The 23,057-nt window shown below is 38.9% G+C and overlaps 1 protein-coding gene across 8 annotated transcripts in view; it reads left to right on the top strand.

The window, feature by feature from the left end:
- The window catches only part of RNF38 (ring finger protein 38), a 133,971-nt gene extending 113,452 nt beyond the window's left edge, over positions 1-20,519 (top strand). For 7 of the 8 annotated variants that reach the window (XM_069775931.1, XM_069775930.1, XM_069775936.1 and 4 more), the window contains 7 exons: positions 150-320; positions 2,197-2,358; positions 4,890-4,996; positions 6,561-6,645; positions 8,122-8,243; positions 10,113-10,212; positions 17,066-20,519. In XM_069775931.1, the coding sequence (XP_069632032.1) occupies positions 150-320; positions 2,197-2,358; positions 4,890-4,996; positions 6,561-6,645; positions 8,122-8,243; positions 10,113-10,212; positions 17,066-17,128 (810 nt within the window). In that variant the 3' untranslated portion in view covers positions 17,129-20,519. The remainder of the gene's footprint in view (positions 1-149; positions 321-2,196; positions 2,359-4,889; positions 4,997-6,560; positions 6,646-8,121; positions 8,244-10,112; positions 10,213-17,065) is intronic. The other variant, XM_069775932.1, reaches the window with a different exon arrangement.
- Positions 20,520-23,057: the final 2,538 nt, after the last annotated feature.

The following is a 23,057-nucleotide window of genomic DNA, read 5'->3' as shown; positions in this document are numbered from 1 at the left end:
AGTTGCTATTTGTGTGTGTTTTGGAGGCTTTTCCTAGGAGGCAAAAGAACTGCTTTGTTTTAATGATATCTTGCCCTAATAAATATAGAATGTTCAATAGGGAATGTTTGTGCTAGATACAAAAATATGTTGTTTTCGTTTTATTTCAGATGCTTCAGGCGTGCTCAGTCCAGCACCTACCTGTACCATATGCAGCATTTCCACCCCTCATTTCTAGTGACCCATTCCTTTTGCATCCTCCTCATATCTCTCCACACCACCCTCCTCACTTGCCTCCTCCAGGACAATTCGTTCCTTTCCAAGCACAGCAGTCACGGTCGGTAAGTAATGCTTCTTACCCCACTCTCCATAGAACTGGTGGGGCTGGATGGGCAAATAGTGCTGATAGCTGACTGAAGAAACAGAATGATTTTGTTTAAAGTAGTAAGTTGTGCACTTATGTTTCCTTAGCAAGTCTGTAACCACTTAGTGTGAAGATAAAAAAGTAATTTTAAAGTTCACCGTGTTTCTCTTCAGATTTTGTCAGTTGTTGTCTGTGCTGTTTCTCCATAGGGCTATACTTCTGTGAAAAAGATGTATATTTGCTTCACCAACTATTCCTTCAGGTATTTCTTTCCCAGGAAGCAGAAGAGAATCCAGAGGAGGTTGTGTAGTGCAGTAGTGGTCTCAGAGAAAAGCTTAGCAGAGAGAGAAGAAAGCACAGAATGTTACTTTCGTTACATGCTTCTGTTGTATTACTTCTCAGTTAATTTTTAAATGACCAGTGCTTTTCCTAGAACATAATGACCTTAGGTCATCCAGACACATTCAGGAGCCTACAGTTGCCCTTTCTCCTTTTTTTTTTTGGTTTTTTTTCTCCTCACTTATGAAAGTTACTGATGCCTTCTGCTTAAGCAGACTTGCCTTAGTGATAGGGACTATGCAAACATGGGAAAATGTAACCACCTTTTGGATTTGGGGGGGAATTAGATTTTCAGTTCTGGCCTACAGCTCTTACTGGGGAGTTATCTGTATATTCGTGTCCGTTAGTTTGCTCCTCTGACTAGAAGATGCCAGTATTTCCCTAACGCAGAAATAGAAAACAGCTTCACTGTTACTTACAAACACTGCTGAGACTTCTCCATGCCATGTCTCAGGTGTGGATAAGGTTGTAATCACTTTGTTATGATGATAGGAGAACAACTGGGAAAATATGGGTTTTAGTGGTAATCTTTTTAAGATTGTCTTTTAGAAAATGTATGGGCTCGGGTTTTATAGCTTGGGTTGCTTAGTTAGGTTATTGACTAGGCTTGCCTGTCAACTTTCAGCTCTGGCAAAGAGCTTGTATCTTAGTGTTTTAAGAATACCTTGTGTTTAAAGTTTGCTCTGCATAACAGGGAAACAGAATATTCCTTTGGTTCCATAAGGTGGCTTTCTTAGCTGAATTTCTTGAAATGGTGGAATTCAGTGTCAAGAACAGAAAGGTGTACTAATGAAACAATGACAGTTCCTGATTATTTCCTGAGTACTTTTGGGCCTGACTGATGTACTACATACAGTTGACTAGATTACAATACTGAACTGGAATCTCATGCTTCTGAAACCTCTGGACTATGTGTTCGTGGTAGGACTGCATGCATGACCCACCTAGGAAAGCATCTGCTTGATTACTGAATATCATTAGCAGTTTAATCCACTGGATTCGCTATGTTTCCTCTCCACTTTGCAGATTTTCTGGCACAATTTCAGTTCTTGTCTATGGTTGTTTATTTTTTTCTCTCGCATAGTTGTACAGTGAGAGCAGCCTGGCAAGAAGGAGAGCAAATATTTGTCCTGAAAAATGCAAGACACAGGAAATTACAGCCACTTCTATATTTGCTAGATCGCATAAATTCCTGGTCTATAAGCATGGCTAGCTGGAAAAGGTGAATTTATATCAAATGTGTAGTGTTGTCTTTGCTTTTTGGTAGTGTTAATGACACAGGAATTGTTCAGAGTTACTATGTGAAACTGGGTACAATTATAGCTGTAATTTTTTGGTTTTTTGTTTTTTGGTTTTTGGTTTGTTTTTTTTTTTTACCCTATAAAATTGACCACAGCAGCTCAGAACATACAGCTGGGATTGCAGTTCTTTATTGGGGAAAAATGGCATCTCTATTATTGCAACAAAGCCTTTTTTTTTTTTTCTTTTTTTTTTTCTTTTTTTTTTTCTTTTAGCCACTTCAAAGGATAGAAAATGAGGTAGAACTGCTTGGAGAACATCTTCCTGTAGGAGGTTTTACATACCCTCCCCCAGCCCATCCACCAACATTGCCTCCCTCAGCTCCTCTCCAATTCTTAACCCACGATCCTTTACACCAGGAGGTGTCACTTGGTGTAGTAAGTATTGTTTTCTGTGCCACATTCTCATTCATAATACATTAACATTCTTGATCTTCATTCTATAGTACATTTTGTTGAAAAGTGGCACTTCTTGCAGTTTTATTCCATTATTGGCTATAGCTGCATACTGTGGTATTTTCTTCAAGCTTGTTTTAATCAAGTTAAGGGTAACTTAATGATACCAGCGAATTATTTCTGATAACATTATTTGCAGAGTGTTGTAACAGTTACTTAGAAAACATTTCATGTTACCACACAGTCCAGGACTTCTACTGCAGATATTAATTAGTACAGTTCAGAAAAGCTGCTGTCACTTTTAGCTAATTCTTCATCGTATGTTATGTTTCCACAAGTCAGGAAAGCTAGAATGCTTTAAAAATAGTTCTTTTCCAGAGTGTTCGCAATTCGCAGGCAAGCAGTTGTATAGAGTGCTTCCATAATTTTGACTGCACCATGTTATAAAGACAGCCAAGCTTGCTTAAGCTAACTTTATGGGGATCTACAGGCAGTTCAACTGCAGCAGCACAAAAAAAATTAAACCTGCTGCAGGATAAAGTCTGTGCTGAATTTTGTGTTTCTGTAGTGTGTCCAGTACCTGTGCTACCTCTAGGATCTTTGTGGTGCACTTCAATCTGCAATTATATTGCATCCTGAGATGTTTTTTGTTGTTGTTGTTGTTCTGTGTGCATTGTTTTTTTTAAAAAAACCTTTCCTGTCTGTGTAATGCTTGAAGAAATAACCAGAAGTGAAGTACAGGCTCTGAATTTTTTTGATGTTTGACCTGTGCATCAAGTTGACAAAAGGTTTTAGAGGCATATTATTATTCAAAATTTTAAATGAGAATTAAATTTTAGGGCCTGTGACTACAGAATATACAGATAACTTCTCTTTAATTAGTTTTCTTGAAATCACATAACCTAGTTAAATGCTTGCTGCAGTTTTTATAAAGGTTCAAATAAGTCTCCACCTTTAAAAAAATATTCAGCTTGTTAAACTAAAGGTGTACAGATTTTCAATTAAGTTTTCAGGCACTATGAGTCACTCTGGAGACAAAGACACTTAAAAACTTCCATAAACTGCTTGTATTTTACTCAGTATGCTTGTTAGATGAATTACAATCACAAACATTTTGGTTGGAGTGAGGCTTTCTTGATTTCCAAGTTCAGTCTTTAAAGTATATAAAGAACAAAATACCATCTTTTTGCAGATTACATAGCATTTGTCCTCTCTGATGCTTCAGTTCTGGGTTGTATATTGCTGATGAGCATGGTCTTTTATAAAGCAATCCTAAATCTTTATAAAATTTTCTAGAAAAATACAGTTTAAGTGGAAATTTTTACCACATATGTCTCCGTTTTAGTAGGTAATGCACGGAGTTTTGAAAAATTATAATGAAAATTTAATTGTACAAGGAAAGAGCTCAGCATACAAATGAAAAAAAGTATGACAAAAAAGCCCTGATTTATCCATGGAAAGAACAGATTGAAGCTTTAGGCTTGACTGTCCTTTAGATGTTGTTCAGCTGCAGAAATTGTACTGATTAAACTCTCCGTGTACATTTGAAAGGCTTCAACCCTTCTTTAACGTAAACATAAATAGACACCACTGCTTAAAAGTGTTTTTTTTAAAAAGACATTTTTTAAAAATCTTCTTTTAAAGACTTTTTTTTTTAAAGGCTTCTTTACTCAACCACTGGGCCTAAAGCCTGAGCTTTTATATTTACAAGAGGGTCCGCAGTTCAAGTCCTGTTTCCCAAACCGGCCTGCACATAGACTAAGCATACAAGAGCTTGCAATGATTTCTGTTGAGTGTTACTACTTTTTCACATGGAATGGTATGATTGTGTTTTATCAATGGGAATCATTTCAAATTGAGGCTGAGGTACTTTTGGATTTGAGCAGAGGCTGGATTTTTTTAATAATGCTTTATTGAAAGTGGATTTCAATATTCAGATTTTATTTCGTGATTAAAAAACCAAAACGTTGAATCACAGACTCACAGACTGGATGAGGTTGGAAGGGAGGTCATCTGGTCCAACCCCCCGTGCTCAAGCAGGGCCACCTAAAGCCAGGTGCCCAGGACCATGTCCAGGCAGCTTTTGAATATCTCCAAGGAGGGAGACTCCACCACCTCTCTGGGCAACCTGTGCCAGTGCTCAGTCACCCTCACAGTAAAGAAGTGTTTCCTGATGTTCAGACGGAGCCTCCTGTGTTTCAGTTTGTGCCCACTGCCTCTGGTCCTGTCACTGGGCACCACTGAAAAGAGCCTGGCTCCGTCTTCTTTGCACCCTCCCTTCAGATATTTATGTACATTGATAAGATCCCCCTGAGCCTTCTCTTCTCCAGGCTGAACAGTCCCAGCTCTCTCAGCTTTTCCTCATACATGAGATGCTCCAATCCCATCTTAGTGGCCCTTCGTTGGACTCTCTCCAGTGTGTCCATGTTTTTCTTGTGCTGGGGAGCCCAGAACTGGACACGAGTTCCAGTTCCACAAGTTCCAGTTGAAGCTTATTTTCTTCTTTCTTGCAGCCTTACCCACCTTTTATGCCTCGAAGACTCACAGGGCGCAGCAGATACCGATCACAGCAGCCAATACCACCACACCCTTACCATCCCAGCCTATTACCTTATGTGCTGTAAGTTCAAAGTACATTTGCTTCCATGCAGGCTATTGGGAAGTCACGTGACTTTCAACAAGAGTCTCGGCACTTTTTATGGTTGGACTCTACCAGAGAACAGACATAGTTCAGCTGTCCCAGAGAACAGGAAAACTTCCATTTCTATGTAAAGTTTTCAGCCTATTTTGAATAACGTACACCCTTGAGCAAGGAAAAATATAAGTGAACAATTTTGTCCAATGTAGTTTTGTAGATTTTTCTGAGGCACAGTAGAATTCTTTGTAAAATCTTCAACAAATTTTAAAACTTGATTCTTGGATACTCTTGAAGAGGCATGGTCACACTGTAGGATAAAGTCCTAGGAGTCTTCACTTATGGAATAAATTCATTTGGTTTGGTTCTTAATTACAAAACACAAGGGTGGGAGCTTTCTGTGATGTGTTACTCTTTACTGGCTGAACTGCTAATCTGTTACAGCTATTCAATTTCTGTTCTGCCTCTGATTAGCTGTTTCTGGAAAAGATGTGGGACAATTAACATTTAGAAATTCTCTGCAGTGTGTCATGGTAGACTCTCTGTGGCAGAGTTTGGGTACATGACACGAGATTTATTACTCTTCTGTGTTCTCTTTTGAAATAAGTATGAAATGTGTGGAAAACAAAGATTATTTTCTGGTGGCAAAGGTGACATTGACAAGGAAATAATCACACATTGGCACCAGATCTGTACTTTCTTGCTGTGCAATCTCAAATGTGGCATGAAAATGGCACCAGAAATATGATCTAGTGAAGTTGTTCAGCTTTGCATCTTACAGTCTTAGAGTAATGTCATAGCTTCTTGCCTGTCCATTGAGGACACAATGTGGCACAGTAATTCCTGATGACTTGACTGGGATTTTAGTATATTTTAGTGCTGTGAATTTGTGATTTCTATGTCTGTGCATTAAGTTTTGACCCATAGTACTATCTTGGGGTGGTAAAAACACTTGTTGAATATAAAAACAGAAAAACATCTCTCTTGCCTCCCTGAAGAGATTCTGCTTTAACCAATATCACAGTATGTGACAAAGTGAATTTGTGCTTGCCTTCAGTATGGAAGTTGGTCCAGTAGCATATCCTATTTATCTTTGTTGTGTACTATAGGCTTACAAAAGTTTCACGGCTTTTGTATTGGAGAGCTAAGTGAACTTAGGGTTCCTTTTGTTTGTTGATATTTTATCCACTTAAAGAAATAAAACATATTTGAAAACAGAGCATCAATTCATTGTCAGTTTTAGCTCTCCATAATCTGTGATAATAAAGAGATAAGTTTTTATAATAATGCTGAGCCTCGTTGGAAGTAGCAGTTGAGACATGCATGCAATTAAAAAGGCAACACTCCCTGTATCAAAAAGTGGCAGAATTAGCTTTTTCCTTTGACTATTTCACTTCAAATGTTCATTCTTGACTTCAAACTTAACATTTTTACCAGTTCTGAGAACTTGCTGATTTGAGAGAGATCAATAAGGTAACTTTACCTCTGCCAGACGTTTCTGTGCTTTTCTTCAACATGCTGAACCTTATATTGTTTGCTCTCATGGTAGATCAATGCTGCCAGTGCCACCTGCAGTTGGACCAGCTTTCAGCTTTGAGTTGGATGTGGAAGACGGAGAGGTAGAAAACTATGAGGTTGGTGTGCAAACTGCAACTATCTTTAAAGAACAGAAGTTAGCTCAAGCAACGTAAAATTTTACTACATTTTGCTTTTAATCTTGCTTTTGCCTTTCGAATAAATTTAATGACTGTGAAGACAGAATCCAGAAACCATCCTTTCAGATTTTTTTGCAATACTGGATATTAGAAGTGCTTAGCTTTATTTTTTGTCTATTGCTCTTTCCCAGAATCCACCCTTCCAGGCTAGTAATCATTAAATTGGTCAGCTTTTATGTTCTACATGCTACTCTTCTCCTTTTGAATTTTAATTGATTTTAAATATCAAACAGAAATGAAGCACTTTCAAAAGAACAGAGTAAGTTACTGGGTTTATATGCTTAACTTCACAGAATAGTGTTAATGTCATAGGATTAATTAATCTAAATGTAATGTTTATAAAACTGTCTTACTGCCTTTTCTTCTTGGTCCTCAGGAGGGTACAGTAATTCACATCTATAGATGTAGAACCCTCTTTAATGTCCTAGATAATTATGGGGCAGTCCTAGCTGTTGTGTCTTTGCTGTTTCTGAGGCTATTGGATTCCATTCAATTTCTTTCCAAACAGTCATCATCAACCCTCTCTTTTGCATCTCTTTGCCTGTGCTCCCCTTAAGAGCTCTGTGTAGTTACACATTTTCAGTTTAACAATGAGTACTTCTGTAATAACTTCTCTGCTAGTTCAGAAGAAGCATCATCTTATTTCTGAGAATTTCTGAGAGTTTGACAGTATTAGAAATCTCTTTGTGACCAGTATTGTTTGCAGCCTTCACCAAGTCTTTTAACTTTTCTGTGTCTTCGTTCTCCATCATATTCATAGTGATATTTTTCCTAGGCCCATGTGAAGGAGCGCAAGTTACATACATGACAGAGTGCCAGTTATTTACATGAGAGGCTTTTAGTTGCAATGCTTGGCTTATGGAAAAAGAAAAGAAAATTTAGCAAAAAAAGTGCTTAAAGTTTGATGGTATGTATTTGTTTTCCAGATTGAGGATAAAATGTCCATATTTCAATTCAGCTAGCCCAAGACATGGAGTGGGAATCAGAACCTGTCCCATTAAATTCTTGATTTCTCACAAGACCAGACTCACATATTCTTAGGAAGCAAACTTGTTAATGATTTTTTCTGGTTACCAGCACTGTTAATTTCATAGTGGGGTGAGGGGATCCTTCAGAAGCAAAATACTTACCAAGCTGTGCATGCAGCCACAGGTCCTGGAGGTTTTGAAATTGCAAAGAGAACATCTTACATGATTAGAAAGATGATTGAATTCTGACAGATTTTCCGTGGGTCTTGTGTTGTAGGGAAGAACTAAGGTTCTAAACTTTACTCTATAGAAGGGTGTTTTGTGCTACCAGCTGGGGTAGTGAGATGTAATGTCAGCCTGACCTCTAGTGGAACCAGAGCCTCTCTGAGCAGTGAATTTTTAAATGTCCAGTTTCCATGTTTTGCAGGCACTGCTGAATTTGGCAGAACGCCTAGGAGAAGCCAAACCACGAGGGTTGACAAAGGCAGACATTGAACAGCTTCCATCCTACAGGTTCAATCCAAACAACCACCAGTCAGAACAGACATTGTAAGTACATTGGTCTCTTTCAAAGGTCCATAATTCAAGTGGTGTTCCCCAGGGCTTAGTATTGGGGACAGTTCTGTTTAATATCCTTACTAATGATCTGGACAAGGGGATTGAGTGCACCCTCAGTAAGTTTGCAGATGACACCAAGTTGGGAGGGAGGCTTGATCTGCCCAAGGATAGGAAGGCTTTACAAGAGGGATCTGGACAGGCTGGATCGATGGGCCAAGGCCAATTGTGTGAGGTTCAACAATGCCAAGTGCCAAGTCCTGCACTTGGGTCACAACAACCCATGTAGTGCTACAGGCTTAGGGAAGAGTGGCTGGAAAGCTGCCCAGCAGAAAAAGACCTAGGGGTGCTGGTTGACAGCCAGCTGAATATAAGCCAGCAGTGTGCCCAGGTGGCCAAGAAGACCAATGATCCTGGCTGGTATCAGAAATAGTGTGGCCAGTAGGACTAGGGAAGTGTTTGTGCCCCTGTACTCAGTACTGGTGAGACTGCATCTTGAATTCTGTGTTCAGTTTTGGGCCCCTCACTAGAAGAAAGACATTGAGGTGCTGGAGCATGTCCAAAGAAGAGCAATGAAGCTGGCGAAGGGTCCAGAGAACAAGTACTATGAAGAGCAGCTGAGGGAACTGGGGTTGTTTAGTCTGGAGAAGAGGAGGCTGAGGGGAGACCTTATCACTCTCTACAACTAACTGAAAGGAGATTGTAGTGAGGTGGGTGCTGGTCTCTTCTGTCAGATAGCTGGAGATAGGACAAGAGGAGATGACCTCAAGTTGCATCAGGGAGGTTTGGATTGGATATTAGGAAAAAGTTCTTTACTGAAAGAGTTGTCAGGCATTGGAACAGGCTGCCCAGGGAAGTGGTGGAGTCACCATCCCTGGAGTATTCAAAAAACGTTTAGACAAGGCACTTCAGGACATGGTTTAGTGGCTATGGTTGATGGTTGGACTCCATGATCTTAAAGGTCTTTTCCAACCTAAATGATTCTATGATTCTAAATTATGTGGCTATATTTTAATTTCTTTAATTTGCAGCCTCAGCTAGGCCAGAAGGGCTTTAAAAGCAGTCATGTCAGTAAACAGTTTAATTTTCTTTTTTTTCTTGGATTGCTTTCCAGATCAAAAACTATTTATCCTTACTTTAAAACCTCTATCTAGTCTCACATCATTTCACTATGTTTCAATTTAGTTCCTCAGCATTTAAAAAATTAAAATGAAAGAAAGGTGTTCTAGGTTTTGTTCAGTCAGCGTACTAGATATTAAAGTGACATTGTCAAGTTTTAATTTAGCCTATGTTAAAATAGTTTCAAGCGTTGAAGTTTCAAGTGCTCCTGATAGAGCTTGGTCAGTGGTTTAAGAGTGCATCTTCCTATTTTTAAAACCCATTAACTTACTGTGTTTGAAAGATCTGCACAACCAAGTAGAAAGGGCAGTATAGATATGAAGGTAGTTAAAGTGACTTAGTACCAAATGCTGTCTAATGTTTGAACTTCAGTGTATGGATTTTCCCCTGAGATTCCAGTTTCAGTGATCCTCAGTGTGACTTACCAGTATCAGTAGGGTGTGAACTTATAGATCATGATCTCCATTGTTTTTAATTTTGATTAAACTTCTGTTGTATTGGTTGGGTCTATGAACTCCTGTGAGCAGGAGCAATTGCTTTGTGATTTGAAAGCACAGAATTGTTTTTGTCATTTTCTGTTTACATTATCACACGACACACCTTCAACCACAGATATAGATAACTGTAGCTACCCAAGGAGTAAAAGAGCTACCACGTTGCAGTCGTACCTGTAAAGTTTTGTATGGAATATGTATTTGTTGTTCTTACATAGCAGATACATTTGAACTTCGTTGTCTTTTTTAGGTGTGTGGTGTGCATGTGTGATTTTGAGTCAAGGCAGCTACTTAGAGTCTTGCCCTGTAACCACGAGTTCCATGCCAAGTGTGTCGACAAATGGCTGAAGGTAAAAAAACAAACAAAAAAAAACCTTCCTATCTTATAGGGAATTAGTTATGTAGTTTGGGGGGAGAGGGAAGGAGTATTTTGCTGTTCTTCATTTTATCTTGTTTCATGTTTCTGATGTTTAGACTAGAAATCCCAACAGAGTGGAAGCACTGCCTACTTAGAATATTTTTCTAGTAATTGATGAAGGATGTTTCTTTGGTGCAAGGAAAAGTGAATATGAAGAGAATTATTTCCATTGACAGATCTTACTGTGTTTTCCATTTGCATAAAACAATGGCTGTGAATTCAAGTAAAATGTGAAATTAAAGAAGACTTGAAAACAAAATGTAACTTAATAATATAGGAAGTATGAATTAGAGTTTCTCTGATGATGGTGGCTTTAACTATTACATATCCTGCATAGCAAGCATGAGTACTAATATCTTCCTCCCCCACTTTGCTATTAACGTTAGGTTCTGGGGCAAATAAAATGTATAATGTGTGTATGTATATGTGTATGCATATATACGTTTACATAGAAATGTAATAGATACAAATAGAAATCATAGTTTTACAGAATCATGATATACCCTTCCAAGAGAATCTGAGCAGAAAAGAAAGTGTCTAGAATCAGGGCAGCCCAGTAAGAGGACAGAGAAAATAGTACAGAAGGTGTGAAGAACAGGAATACAAATAAGTAGATGGTGATACACAGACGTCTCTACAAGCTGCATTAGCCAGATCTACTGCCGACACAGTACTGATCCCCATCTTGCCTCACCTTTTTTTGGCATTTTATTCTATTCAGTTTTAATACACTCTGAGTGTAGCCTGTTGTGTAGAACATTGGAACAAACTGCCGTGATCCTGAATACAGGATACGCTGCCTAGAGAATTACAGGTGGTGTCTGTTGTTTTGGAAAAAGAAATTAAACCCCCTTGCCTTTATGGCTTCATAAAAGCAAGAAAATGCCTATCTTAGGCATACACTAAAATATTCAGGGCAGAGAATGAAGAAATCAAGTTAATATTGACAGCATTCTTTTGGCTAACACAATGTCAAGAATAATGAGAAGGATTTTAAAAACTGGGATATGAAATTGCTCTTGGGCTACAATACCCACAGTAGTCTAAGGCTTCTGCAAAATCTAAGGCCAGTGTAAATGTTTCCACAGCGATGCTCATAACTTTCAGTAGAACTGATGTCCTTCAGTATCTGAATCCACATACATGAGGATCAGCAAGAGGAATGTAAACAACTAGTTGTTTTATTGTCGGATTAAAAAGCCACATACACACAGACACCCCACATAATATTATCAATATATGTATGCTAGATGTATGCTGTTTTATTCAGTAACTGCAAATTAAGACTAGACTATATATATTCAAGTGGCATTCTTCAATGTCCCCCTACTCTGCTTCAGGAGAGTTCACACTAGATTTGTCAAGTCTTTCCACTGCATGAAACTTCGTAAGTCATTTGTGGCGTGGACAGAGTATCCAGGGGTAGTATTCACTCCTTTTTATGAAAAAAGAACTAAGATCATTTGACACAGCCTGTGAAACAGTGGATGCTATAGTTCTATATAGGTTAAATTGATTACATGGATTTTAAAAGATGGCTCTTTCCAGGCTACTAATGCAAAAAAATATACCTCTGATTCATAGAGCCCCTGATCTGCAGATTGCTGGAAGTTAGAAGAACATGTTAGAGAAGTGTCATGCATGCTTGTTCTGTTCTTAAGCTCTTTCTTACCTGACATTGGTCTCAAGAGTCAGACAATTAATGAATTAATGAATTAAGCTTTTTGGGGACTCAGTGTGGCAGTTCTACAGTTAGATTTAGTACTTTCAACTGGTAATGAACTGGCAGTCAAATTCAGAACAGCAAAGTGAAAAAAGCAGATTTAGTTTAGTCTTTATTTTCATAATTTTGGATGTACTGTAGTAGTGGTGAAACAGCTTTTTCTGTTGTTCCTGTCCCAGCTTAGAAACTATGTATTTTCTGACAGGTCTTCAAGTGTGGTATTTTCTAGAGGTTGTCTTATCATAGAAGAAATCTTAGGAGCGTAAGTGTGTCGGCTAGGTGGGGGAATGAGGTGAAAGATACGCAATCTAAACCTAAAGGGGGTGCAGTTATACCCACGTAAAACTGCTGGTACTGACATCATGTGTTCCAGAGCTGGATGCAAAATGAGCTAGACAAGGTTAAATCATCGTAGTGTAGGATTCTTAAGGCAATCTATTCATACCATGTGGGTTTAGTTACACTGGTACAAAGGTGGTGTATGGAAATAAAGATTATTTTGCTTTGCAAACTGTAACAAATTACCTGTAACACCAGCCTACTTTAGTTACAGCCTCTGTCTAAACTTGGTTACAGTTAGGCAGCAAACATCTGGAAGTAAGGATAACTGGAAGATATTTTGTTCTATAGTTTTGCTTCTGTCCATTCCTCTATGTATTTGACAACTTCTTTTATATGTTGATATCATAGTTATGTCCACATCCACTTAATTCACATCATCTAGCCAACATTGTGTTAAGAAATTCTGCAAGCGACGGTAAAAATTGTAGCTTTCAGTACTTGTAAATTTTTTCCATAAGGTAAAAAAAGAAAGTGTCCTGGTTTCGGCTGGGAAAGAGTTAACTTTCTTCTTAGTAGCTGGTACAGTGCTTTGTTTTGTGAGAATCATGTTGCTAACACACTGATGTTTTAGTTGTTGCTAAGTAGCGCTTATCCTAAGTTAAGGATTTTTCAGTTTCCAATGCTCTGCCAGCAAGCAGGTGCACAAGAAGCTGGGAGGGAACACAGCCAGGACAGCTGACCCAAACTAGCCAAAGGGATATTCCATAGCATAGAACATCGTGCTTGGTATATAAACTGGGAGGAGTTGGCCAGGAGCTGGGATCGCTGTTCAGGCATTGGTCAGCAGGTGGTGAGCAATTGCATTGTGCATCACTTGTCTTTTCTTGGGGTTTTTTGGGGGGGAGGGGTTGGGTTTTGTTTTGTTTTGTTTTATTTTATTACATTCCTTTTCATTACAATTATTATTGGTTTTTATTATTGTTAGTATTACATTTTATTTTACTTCAGTTATTAAATCATTCTTATCTCAACCTACAAGGTTTACTTCTCTTTTTCCACTTCTCCCTATCCCACTGGGAGCTGAGGGAATGAGCGGGTCACTGCATGGTGCCTAGTTGCTGGCTGGGCTTAAACCACAACAAAGAGTTACCAGTTTGTCCTTATGTTTTAGTGATTTAATCTTCTCACTTTGAAGAAAGTATTTGCTATCTAGGAACATTTCTAGAACTACTTCTAGAACTATGGAGTGACATTGATTCTTTTAAGTTTCACCATGTTATTAGTGAAAGATTTAAATAAGAGGTTAGTGATCCAATCTGATTATTTTAAAAAAAGAAAAATCCTTATTCCACTGCCTGTTGCTGATGATGGAGCAAAAATAAGGTAGCTGAGAAAGTTCTGTGGCTTGTCTATACATGGAAGGTTTGATCTGCCCTGCTGCAATAATGCTAGGTACAGTACCACCTTTTTAGGTATTGTGAGCAAGTGAGAGGAAATGTTCTTTTACAGTGCCTTAGGTTGCCCACTGTCATTGTTTCAGCCCAACCAGCCACAAATCACCACTACACTGCTTGCTCACTCCTCCCCACAGCTGGTGGGATGGGGAGGAAAAAAATATAAAGAAAAGATCATAGATCAAGACAAGGACAGTGAGGGATCACTCACCACTTATGGTCATGAGCAACACAGACTCGACTTGGGGGAAAAAATCAATTTAATTTGTTACCAATCAAATTGGAGTACGATAGTTGGAAATAAAAACAAATCTTAAAACACCTTCCCCGCCTCCTCCCTCCTTCCCAGGCTCAAGTCCACTCCCAATTTTTTCTCCCTCCTCCCCACAGCAGCAGAGGGGGATGGGGAATGGGGGTTGCGGTCAGTTTGTCAGACATTGTCTCTGCTGCTCCTTCCTCCTCAGGGTGAGGACTCTTCTCCCTGCTCCAGCACGGGGTCCCTCCCAGTCCTCCATGAACTTCTCCAGCATAAGTCCTTCCCAGGGGCTGCAGTCCTTCACAAACTACTCCAGCGTTCCAGGGTCCTTTTCTGTGGGCTGCAGTCATTCAGGCACAGGCTGCTCCAGTGTGGGTTTTCCCATGGAGTCACAGCCATCTTTGGAGACAAGGGATCCTCCACGGGCTGCAGGTGGGCATCTGTTCCACCATTCACCTCCATGGGCTGCAAGGGAACAGCCTGCTGTCTCACCACGGGCTGCAGGGGCATCACCTCCTCCAGCACACCTCTTCCCCATCCTTCTTCACTGACCTTGCTGTCTGCAGAGGGGTTTCTTTCATGTCCCACTCCCCTCTCTGCTGCAGGTTCCCCTTCTTAAATATATTATCCCAGAGACACTACCACCGTCGCTGATGGGCTTGGCCTTGGCCAGAGACGGATCTGACTTCGAGCTGGGGAAGCTTCTGGCAGCTTCTCGCAGGAGCCACCCCTGCAGCCCCCACCACCACTACCAAAACCCTGCCACACAAACCCAAAACATCCACTTTAATTTATACTTCCCTGGTTAAGCAAGGTTAAAGATTTGTGAGAGAAGATGTAATACAGGGGAGGAAACATAATTAGCAAGAGGGAGATTATCCTTTTGCCTTTCATAGTATTGTCAACTGTCATATTTCACAGTATTTGGTTATTTCTTAATATCCTAAGTCCTTTAGTCAAATATGAATACACAAGAAATCTCTTGTTTTTTAAAGTAAGAGTTAGTCATCATTCCAAAAGACAGCTTGAAAACATGACCTGTCTTCACCCTGACGGTTTAGAACCAGATAACAAGGACAACTTGCCTTTATATTTAATCTTCTGTTAGGAAATGCTGTATTATATATGAGAAAAGACAAACTATAACTATAGTTTAACTTGGGTTTGATGGACTAACACCAAAGTAGTGCAATGCTATTTAGAGGATTCTAGTAGCCCTACAGATTTGTTATTCTACTTGCAGTTCACTTTAGCTATAAATTTCTATAAAATATAAAAAAATAAATCAGTTCATTGTGCAGCTCGCTCTCACTTACAGCACAAAAAGTAAGTTTGCCTGAAAGAGTGGCTAGTTAGAAGGTCAATATTACAATATTATGTCCATCTTACTCCTCTTTTTGCACCAGAGAGTCATGTTAAAAGCCAGGAATGGGGAATGAATTTCATGAAAGGCACAAGAGTGCAACTAAATTTAAAACAGATGTTCATGCAGGATCTTGAAAAGTGACTTAAAAAGCAGTGCTGCAGTGTCTATGAGTATTCATTTTATCCTGGCACAGTGGATTTATTTCTGCAATTCCTACCAGGAAATTACTCCCACCGAATGCTCTGTTTCATGCTACAAATGGTAGATACTTCATTATTTATCTAAGCAAATACCTCCTGATTCATTAATCCATTGAATTTTGAAGAACATGCCTTTTTATTTTAAAAATTGTATTAGCTGAATTATATCTAGAATAAAGCAAATACAAAGTAGTGACCAAGTAATGGCATTGTCCTTAAGTAATTTCAAAACTGCTAGTGAAAGAACAAGAAATAAATTTTGAATTGATTCTCCAATCTATGCTTTACAAAAACTATGAAGCAATAACTATGATAAAAACTATAAAACAGTAATAACAACAGTAGTAATTGACAGAAAACATATACCCTCATGTTAACTTGCATTACTAAATTAAGTTTTTCAGTAATAGCATGTTACTTTCATTGGCATTTATTGTTTGGATTTGAAATTTGTGGCAATGATTTCTGAACTCTGGCCTGCAGAGCCTCATTTCTTGATGCTCTCACTTGTATTTTCATTGAAAAATTTGGCTACCTTAGAAAAACTTGGAGTCGACAGTGGTTGGTCCTGCAATTCTGGGAACCATGAAATACAGAAATTGGGGCAGGGAAGAGTTCTCCCCAGTCCACCCTTTGCAAAGGAGATATTTTAGCATAGATGTTACAGGGTTGTTTTGGGCTTTTTCTCAACATTTACTGCAATGAAATTAGCTTTTATTTGAAAAGGAGAATGAGAAGGCAGAAATACTTTCCCAGTAGCTTTAAGGAATATTACTTCTCATCTGTCTTACCATTTTAAGGAAGCTATAAAAGTAAAAGGGTCACAGGATGTATTTTCAGTGAGTGCTTTACTGAAGGGCTAAATTTAGACCTGGTTGTGTATGTTACTTGAATACCTGTTTTGTCAGGTCATCTCTCTCTCTTTCCCCCCTGCCCCCTTTCTCTTTACTTAAAAGCGTTTCCCTCTTTCACTGGTCTGCTTTCAGCTTTGACCAAGTCTATATGATGGGTTTCTGTGAGAATAACTGAATAAACAGTGTATTAAGAGATGTGATTCCTGGTCAGTAGAGCTTGTGACAACATAACACCCTCATATAAGATGTTTATTTGTAGCCCAAGGTTACTAGTCTGGTTTTGGTGGGTTTCTCTGCAGCATACAGTACAGCTTCTTAGTTGCATCCATTTGATTGCAATATACTATAACCATGAGTCTGCATTGATAAAAGCACCATCACTTAGATAAAGCCTAGTTTGCTGTTTCGCTTTATCTGTAAAGATAAAAGGCACAATTTTTTTTTTGTAAACACAATTTTGAATTGGCAAGCCTATCATACCATTCATAACAAAACAAACTAAAAAAAAGGCATAAGCACACTTTGTCTTCTTTTATTTTAAGTACTCTTAAATTGCTTTTCAATACTCACAGGTGTCAGTGTCATATACACATTACCTTAACAGTGTATTTGTCAGTACAGTAAACCGTGTTTTGTTTCTGGTTTTACAGGCAAATCGTACCTGCCCAATTTGTAGAGCTGATGCTTCGGAAGTGCATCGTGATTCAGAATGACCAGTCTAAAAGCACAAATCTGGTTTGGGTGTTCCTGGTCACATGTATATATGAACTATCTATTGAACTTACCCATGTGGCTTCCAGCCTACCCTTTACACAAAAGGGTCAATGGACCTTACTTTGCACTGTGTGACTTAATCAATTATAAAGCTTATAACTAGTCTTCACAGTTACGGGATTGTTATACTAACAGTGTGATTGGAACTCCAAAGATTTTTTTTTTTTTTTTAGCTTAATTTTGTGTGTGCACTAACATTCCCTGGTTTTTGTGTGATCATTCCGAGTGTTGCTGCGAGATTACTGTGGATGTGATCTTTTAGCATGTGCTTTTATATAAAAGAAAAAGGAAAAAAAAAAGTGGTAGCTCCAAACAATATAGCAATCTACCTTATATAGAGCCTTCAGATACTGTGAGTGGAAATGAATGGTGTAAATGTGTGTTTGCTTGTGAGAGGATGTGTGACGTGTGCTTGTGACTGAGTGAGTGTGCATGTGTGTTTGAGAACCTATATACCAGCATGTACCAAGAACGTATGTGTGTAGTAATAATTATGCTGCAATGTATAATCTTGTGTGTTATTTAAACAGTACTAGTACTGTACACTGGTTCCTTTCCTTGTGTTTGCAGTTGCACACTGAATGCGATGGGTGCAGCAATTACAGACATTTAGTATTTCCTCCCCCATGTACTTGCAGGTATAAAGACCTTTCTACCTACTATTCAAACAGCTGTTATGCTTCCCCTTCATTGGAGGCTTTAAATGTGTACCACTAAAGAGTGCATTGATTGTTCATACATGAGTAACCTTGGGGTTTTTAGCATATGTTACAAAGTCTGGATTTTTAAATGGCTGATTTACAAGTTATTTTATCAATGTAAAGTTGCAATATCACAGAAATCATTTAGCAATATTAACACTTTCAGTTGCTAATATGAGTATCAATGCTTTTCTGTTCTGCTTTTAAATTTTTCTAGCTGGATTTGCCAGTTACATGCTTCTTCCATGAAAGGAAGTAGAAAGGACACTGAGGGTGTTGTGCAAGAGCTCTTCACTTTTGGCCATTGTACTTGCTAAGGACATAATCTTTTAGCTTATAAACATTGGCTTTAATCACATACATTCTTTGTTATTTACAAGGGAGTTTGTATACAATTAAAATAACTTGTAAAAGGTTACAATTTTATTCCTGCAACTTCATGAATAAAATAAAATTTTTAGCATTTTCTCAGAGAAGTAGAACTTCTGATTTTTTTCATTCTATCACAAGAAAAGGTGGGTTTTGGTCACTAACTGCAGAATTCAGTTGCCCTGATGCTGCTTCTTGCCCTTCCTTATTTCACGATGAGTGTAATACAAAGAAGGAACTTCCTTGGGTTTTGCAATCGAGTTTGCAGAGCTCCACTATAGGAGAACAGTGCTGCGAAATAGGAAGTGGTAACCTCTATTCAAGTGCTCTGAATAATGTTTTATTTGGGCTATTAAAAAAAAAAAGCTTCATTTATAACATTCAGACTGTTAACATCTTTGATACGTTCTAGCAAAACATTTAGGTCTGCATATACCATAGTTATTCAAAGGATGCACTTTTTGCAACAAAATTATTCTCCTAATTTCAGTGTCATTACTTTGGTTGCAGCAGCACAGGTGGCACAGTTAGCAATATTGCTGCAACTTGCTGCCAGTCTCAGCTTTAAGTTTATTCTTTATAATTTCTGATGCTTTTGTATGCTGCTATGCTCTAGTATCAGTTATAATTTCAAACAGCGTTAGATGTTCTCCAGGCTGATTTCCCTCTGAAGATTCTACACATCAGTCACAGCTCTTGGTGCAGATAAAATAAAAGCACAGTTTTGCCCTATTTCAGATGGTCTTCCCTCTGTTTAGTTATGCAGGTAGTTCTCAAAAACGGTGAGTCTTTCCATACCTATTGATACTTAAGAACACTAAATAACTAAAAATGCTGGTACATCAACTTCAAAATACTAGAATTTCTTCTCTCTTCCAGTGTAGTTAGAGAATAGGCTTCTCACAATAACACCTAGCAGGCTAAATTACGTGTAATAAAATTTATTTTTTTAACAAATAAAATCATGTGTTTAAAAAGCATATGCCACGTCTCGCAAACCTTAGGCTCTTTTATGTAACTGCAAAAGAAAAAATCCTGTGTGTACAGATTTGAACATAACACTACTCTGCTCAGTATTCAGCTCAAAGCATGTAAAGAGGGTACTTTTTCTAAACTAGATGCAATGAACAAAACACATCCTTCTGGAGCCAAGGGAAAGTAGTCCTCTTTCTAAAATTGGGGAAATCTTGATGTGTAATGTCCCTTTCTCCCTAGTAAAATTCTGAAGCAGTGGGAGATCTAGGAGATGGAGGGTCTAAGTTGGTAAAATCCTGAAATTAATTGTTGCACTCTTACAGCTCATCTCTTCTGGAATGGTTCTTTCGTTTGCATGGGATTCTTGCAAATACATGTGGACTCTTGCTTCCTGTGGTTAGTGTGTATAAACAGCACACTTGCATATGTTCTGAATCAGCTCAGACAAGCGACAACTCTGTTGTGGCTGTCAAGGGAGCGGGATTCATGTTCAGCTGTTAACTGCCATGTGTTATGCACATTTGTGTGTAATTTCACAGCCTGCTATGGTGCCTGGCAGCACCTGAATTTAGCAAGACTTTTTTTATGTTGATTGCCTTTCTGCCATCACCTGGCTCCTTCTTCTCCAAAAAAAACAAACAACCAAACCTGTAGTATGTTTGCTTTATCATATTGGCACTGCTGTGTTTTTGCATAAACTGTCAATTTAATTTGACATTTCAGTGGATATGAAGGCCTACAGATAATTCCAATGTCTCATTTTGTGGCTCGCTTTACAAAAAAAGCCTTTTGTTGTATGCCATTTTGTGCAGCTTTTGAATGTGATTTCACAGTTGTTAATCCATTGTGTAATACGTGGGATGAGATTTACCAACGTTTCTAATTTTAATTGTAGAAAACACATTTTTGACTGAGTTATCTTTGGGCCTTTGTAAAAGCTGTGGTTTTTTTCTTTGGTACATTGTTACCTCATTTTGCTACTTGTGTTTCAGATTTGCTAATGATTATGAAAGCTTATGGGTTTTGTTGGAGTCATATTTTGTCAAGTGTTTTCTTTAAATCATATGCTATTGTATCATTTAACATGTAGTTTTAAATGTATTGTATCTGTAACCAAATCATTTGAAGGCTTGATAAATTTTTAACAAAATTTGTACATTTTTTATGAGAGTTACTAGTAATGCTTTACTAGGTAGTGCAATGAATTTTTATTTTTAATCCCTGTGCCCAATTTTGGAGTTGAGAGAGTTGTTCGGTAATAAATGTATGATGTACACTTACACAATTTGTCCTGTTCTTTCTTTTAGAAAGAGGTGCATTGTTTCCTTTCATTACTCTGCATATTTCTGTGCATGATCGTGCAACTCTAGATATTGGCAACAGATGCTAGTGTTGTATGGGGAAGTTTTGCCACCTTAATTGTAGTGCATGACAGACTTTTTTTAATCTATGTTGAGAGATCGTAAGAAAATTATATGAAATTTGTCATATTTTTGAAAGTGTAAAACAACTGTAATTCATAGAACTCAAAGCCTAAAAGATCAGCTTTCTAAAGATGTTACTTAGTCAAAAGAAAATACGCAGGGATGGAGGTGCTCCTTAGACATACTATTTGCACTGTGTGTCAGCTGAAGATGTGTTATACTTCGCAGTGCTCTTAAGAGTGGTAAAAAAGGTATCCTGAGTTAAGGATGAAGCTGAATTATAAGGAGTTTGATTAGCCAGGGTCACACAAGAAGCTGATGGTGAAACAAAAAAAAAACAAAAAAAAAAGAGTTGTTTGGTTTTGTTTTTAATGAGATGATGTAAATTAAGTTGACAGATGTAATTATTTAATTATGTAATTATTTTAAAGGTTGTCATTCACACAGGGCATTTAATAGCTTCATCAATAGCAATGTTCTTGGTGCTCAAACATACTTGAAGATGTATTGGTGCTTTGAGAATCCTTATGCAAAGGTTTATATACATGTCTTTTGGATTTGTAATCCTGGATAACAACTAGTTTGCCCTCTTTCGTACAGCAGATGTTAATTATTAATTACACTGTTGAAAATGGACAGTGCTGCCAGTAGTCCCTTGCAAAGCTAAGGTTATTGGTCTGCCAGTGATGGTAGCGGAACTTAGAAGTATTGGTGACTGGCAGTATACCAAGCCTATATCAGCAAGGCCCTGAGAGTAGAGCAGGGCTTCCTGGTAGAGATCATAGAATATCTCAAGTTGGAAGGCACCGATAAGGATCATTGAGTCCAACTCCCTGCTCCTCGCAGGACTACCTAAAACTAAACCATATGACTAAGAGCATCATCCAGACGCTCCTTGAACTCTGACAGGCTTGGTGCCATGTCCACTTTCCTGGGGAGCCTGTTCCAGTGACTGACCACCTTCTCGGTGAAGAACCTTTTCCAGTGTCCAATCTGAACTTCCCCTGATGCAGCTTCATTCCATTTCCTCGTGTTCTATCACTGGTCACCAGAGAGAGGAGATCAGCACTTTCCCCTCTGCTGCCACCCTTGAGGAAGTTGTAGACTGTGATGAGGGCACCCCTCAGCCTTCTCTTCTCCGAGCTGAACAAACCCAAGTGACCTCTGCCACTCCTCCTAAGTGTTGCCCTCAAAAATCTTTCACAGTCTTGGTCACTGTCCTCTCGACACTCTAATAGTCTGCTGTCCTTCTTATATTGAGGTGCCCAAAACTGCACGCAGCACTCAAAGTGGGGCCACACCAGTGCAATGTAGCGTGGGACAATCACCTCCCTCGACCAGATAGCTACGCTGTGCTTGATGCACCCTGGGACACGGTTAGCACTTTTGGCTGCCAGGGCACACTCTTGACTCGTATTCAACTTGCCATCAACCCAAACCCCCAGATCTCTTTTCATGGGGCTGCTCTCCAGCTTCTCATCCTGTACGTATACAGGGTATAACCAGGATTACCCCTTCCCAGGTGGAGAATCTAGCACTTGCTCTTGTTAAATTTCATAGGATTGGTGATTCCCCAGCTCTCTAGCCCATCCAGATCTCTCTGTAAGCCCTCTCTACACCCAAAGGAGTCCACAGCTCCTCCTTATTTAGTATCATCAGTGAATTTAATGTACATTTGACTCCTCTATCCAGATAATTTAGAAAAACATTAAAGAGCACTGGCACTAAAACTGAGCCCTGTAGAACCCCACTAGTGACCAGATGAACCTAAGCAAAGCTGACATAAGCTTAGCTGCTGGCTCTGCACCAGGATTTTGTCCATTTCCTTCTGCTATTCCTTGCCAGCACCAGCGAGTGTGTATGTACTGCAAACAACTGAGGTGCAGCACCAACCTGTGTGAGATTCTGAGCACCAGGTTATACGCAGGCAGCAGCCAAAGCTGTAATTCCTATGAGCTCTGCTAAATTAGGCAGTGCTCCCAGCAACAGAAAACTAGTCTTTTTTGCAACAGGGTTCATCTAAACTCACCATGCACTATGTGTACAGACTGTGCAGTTTGTACCATAGCAGGGACATGTTTCATAATATATCACAGTGTTTTTGCAACAGGGAGACCTTTGGCAGAAAGATACCTGATCCCTAGTCAGCTTCCTGCTGTACCTTTCCATGCAAAAGAAATGATGATGTTTGACTGTTTGACTGGAAGCTTCTGTGTGGGGAAGTAAGGATCAGAAAACATACTTGTCAACTGATAGGCAAAGGGCCAAGACTGTTTGCCTTGCCAGACAGTCTTCTCACCACCCAATCTATAGATTTTCTGCCTTTGTTTCCTATTGAGTATACTGCTCTTTTCCTGTCCCAAACACAGCCACTTTCAAAATCTAAATCCCTTTAATCT

The sequence above is a fragment of the Haliaeetus albicilla genome, chromosome Z (assembly GCF_947461875.1).
Source record: "Haliaeetus albicilla chromosome Z, bHalAlb1.1, whole genome shotgun sequence".
NCBI lineage: Eukaryota > Metazoa > Chordata > Aves > Accipitriformes > Accipitridae > Haliaeetus > Haliaeetus albicilla.
Note: the sequence above shows the minus strand (reverse complement) of the source record. Positions and strands in the feature narration are given on the sequence as shown.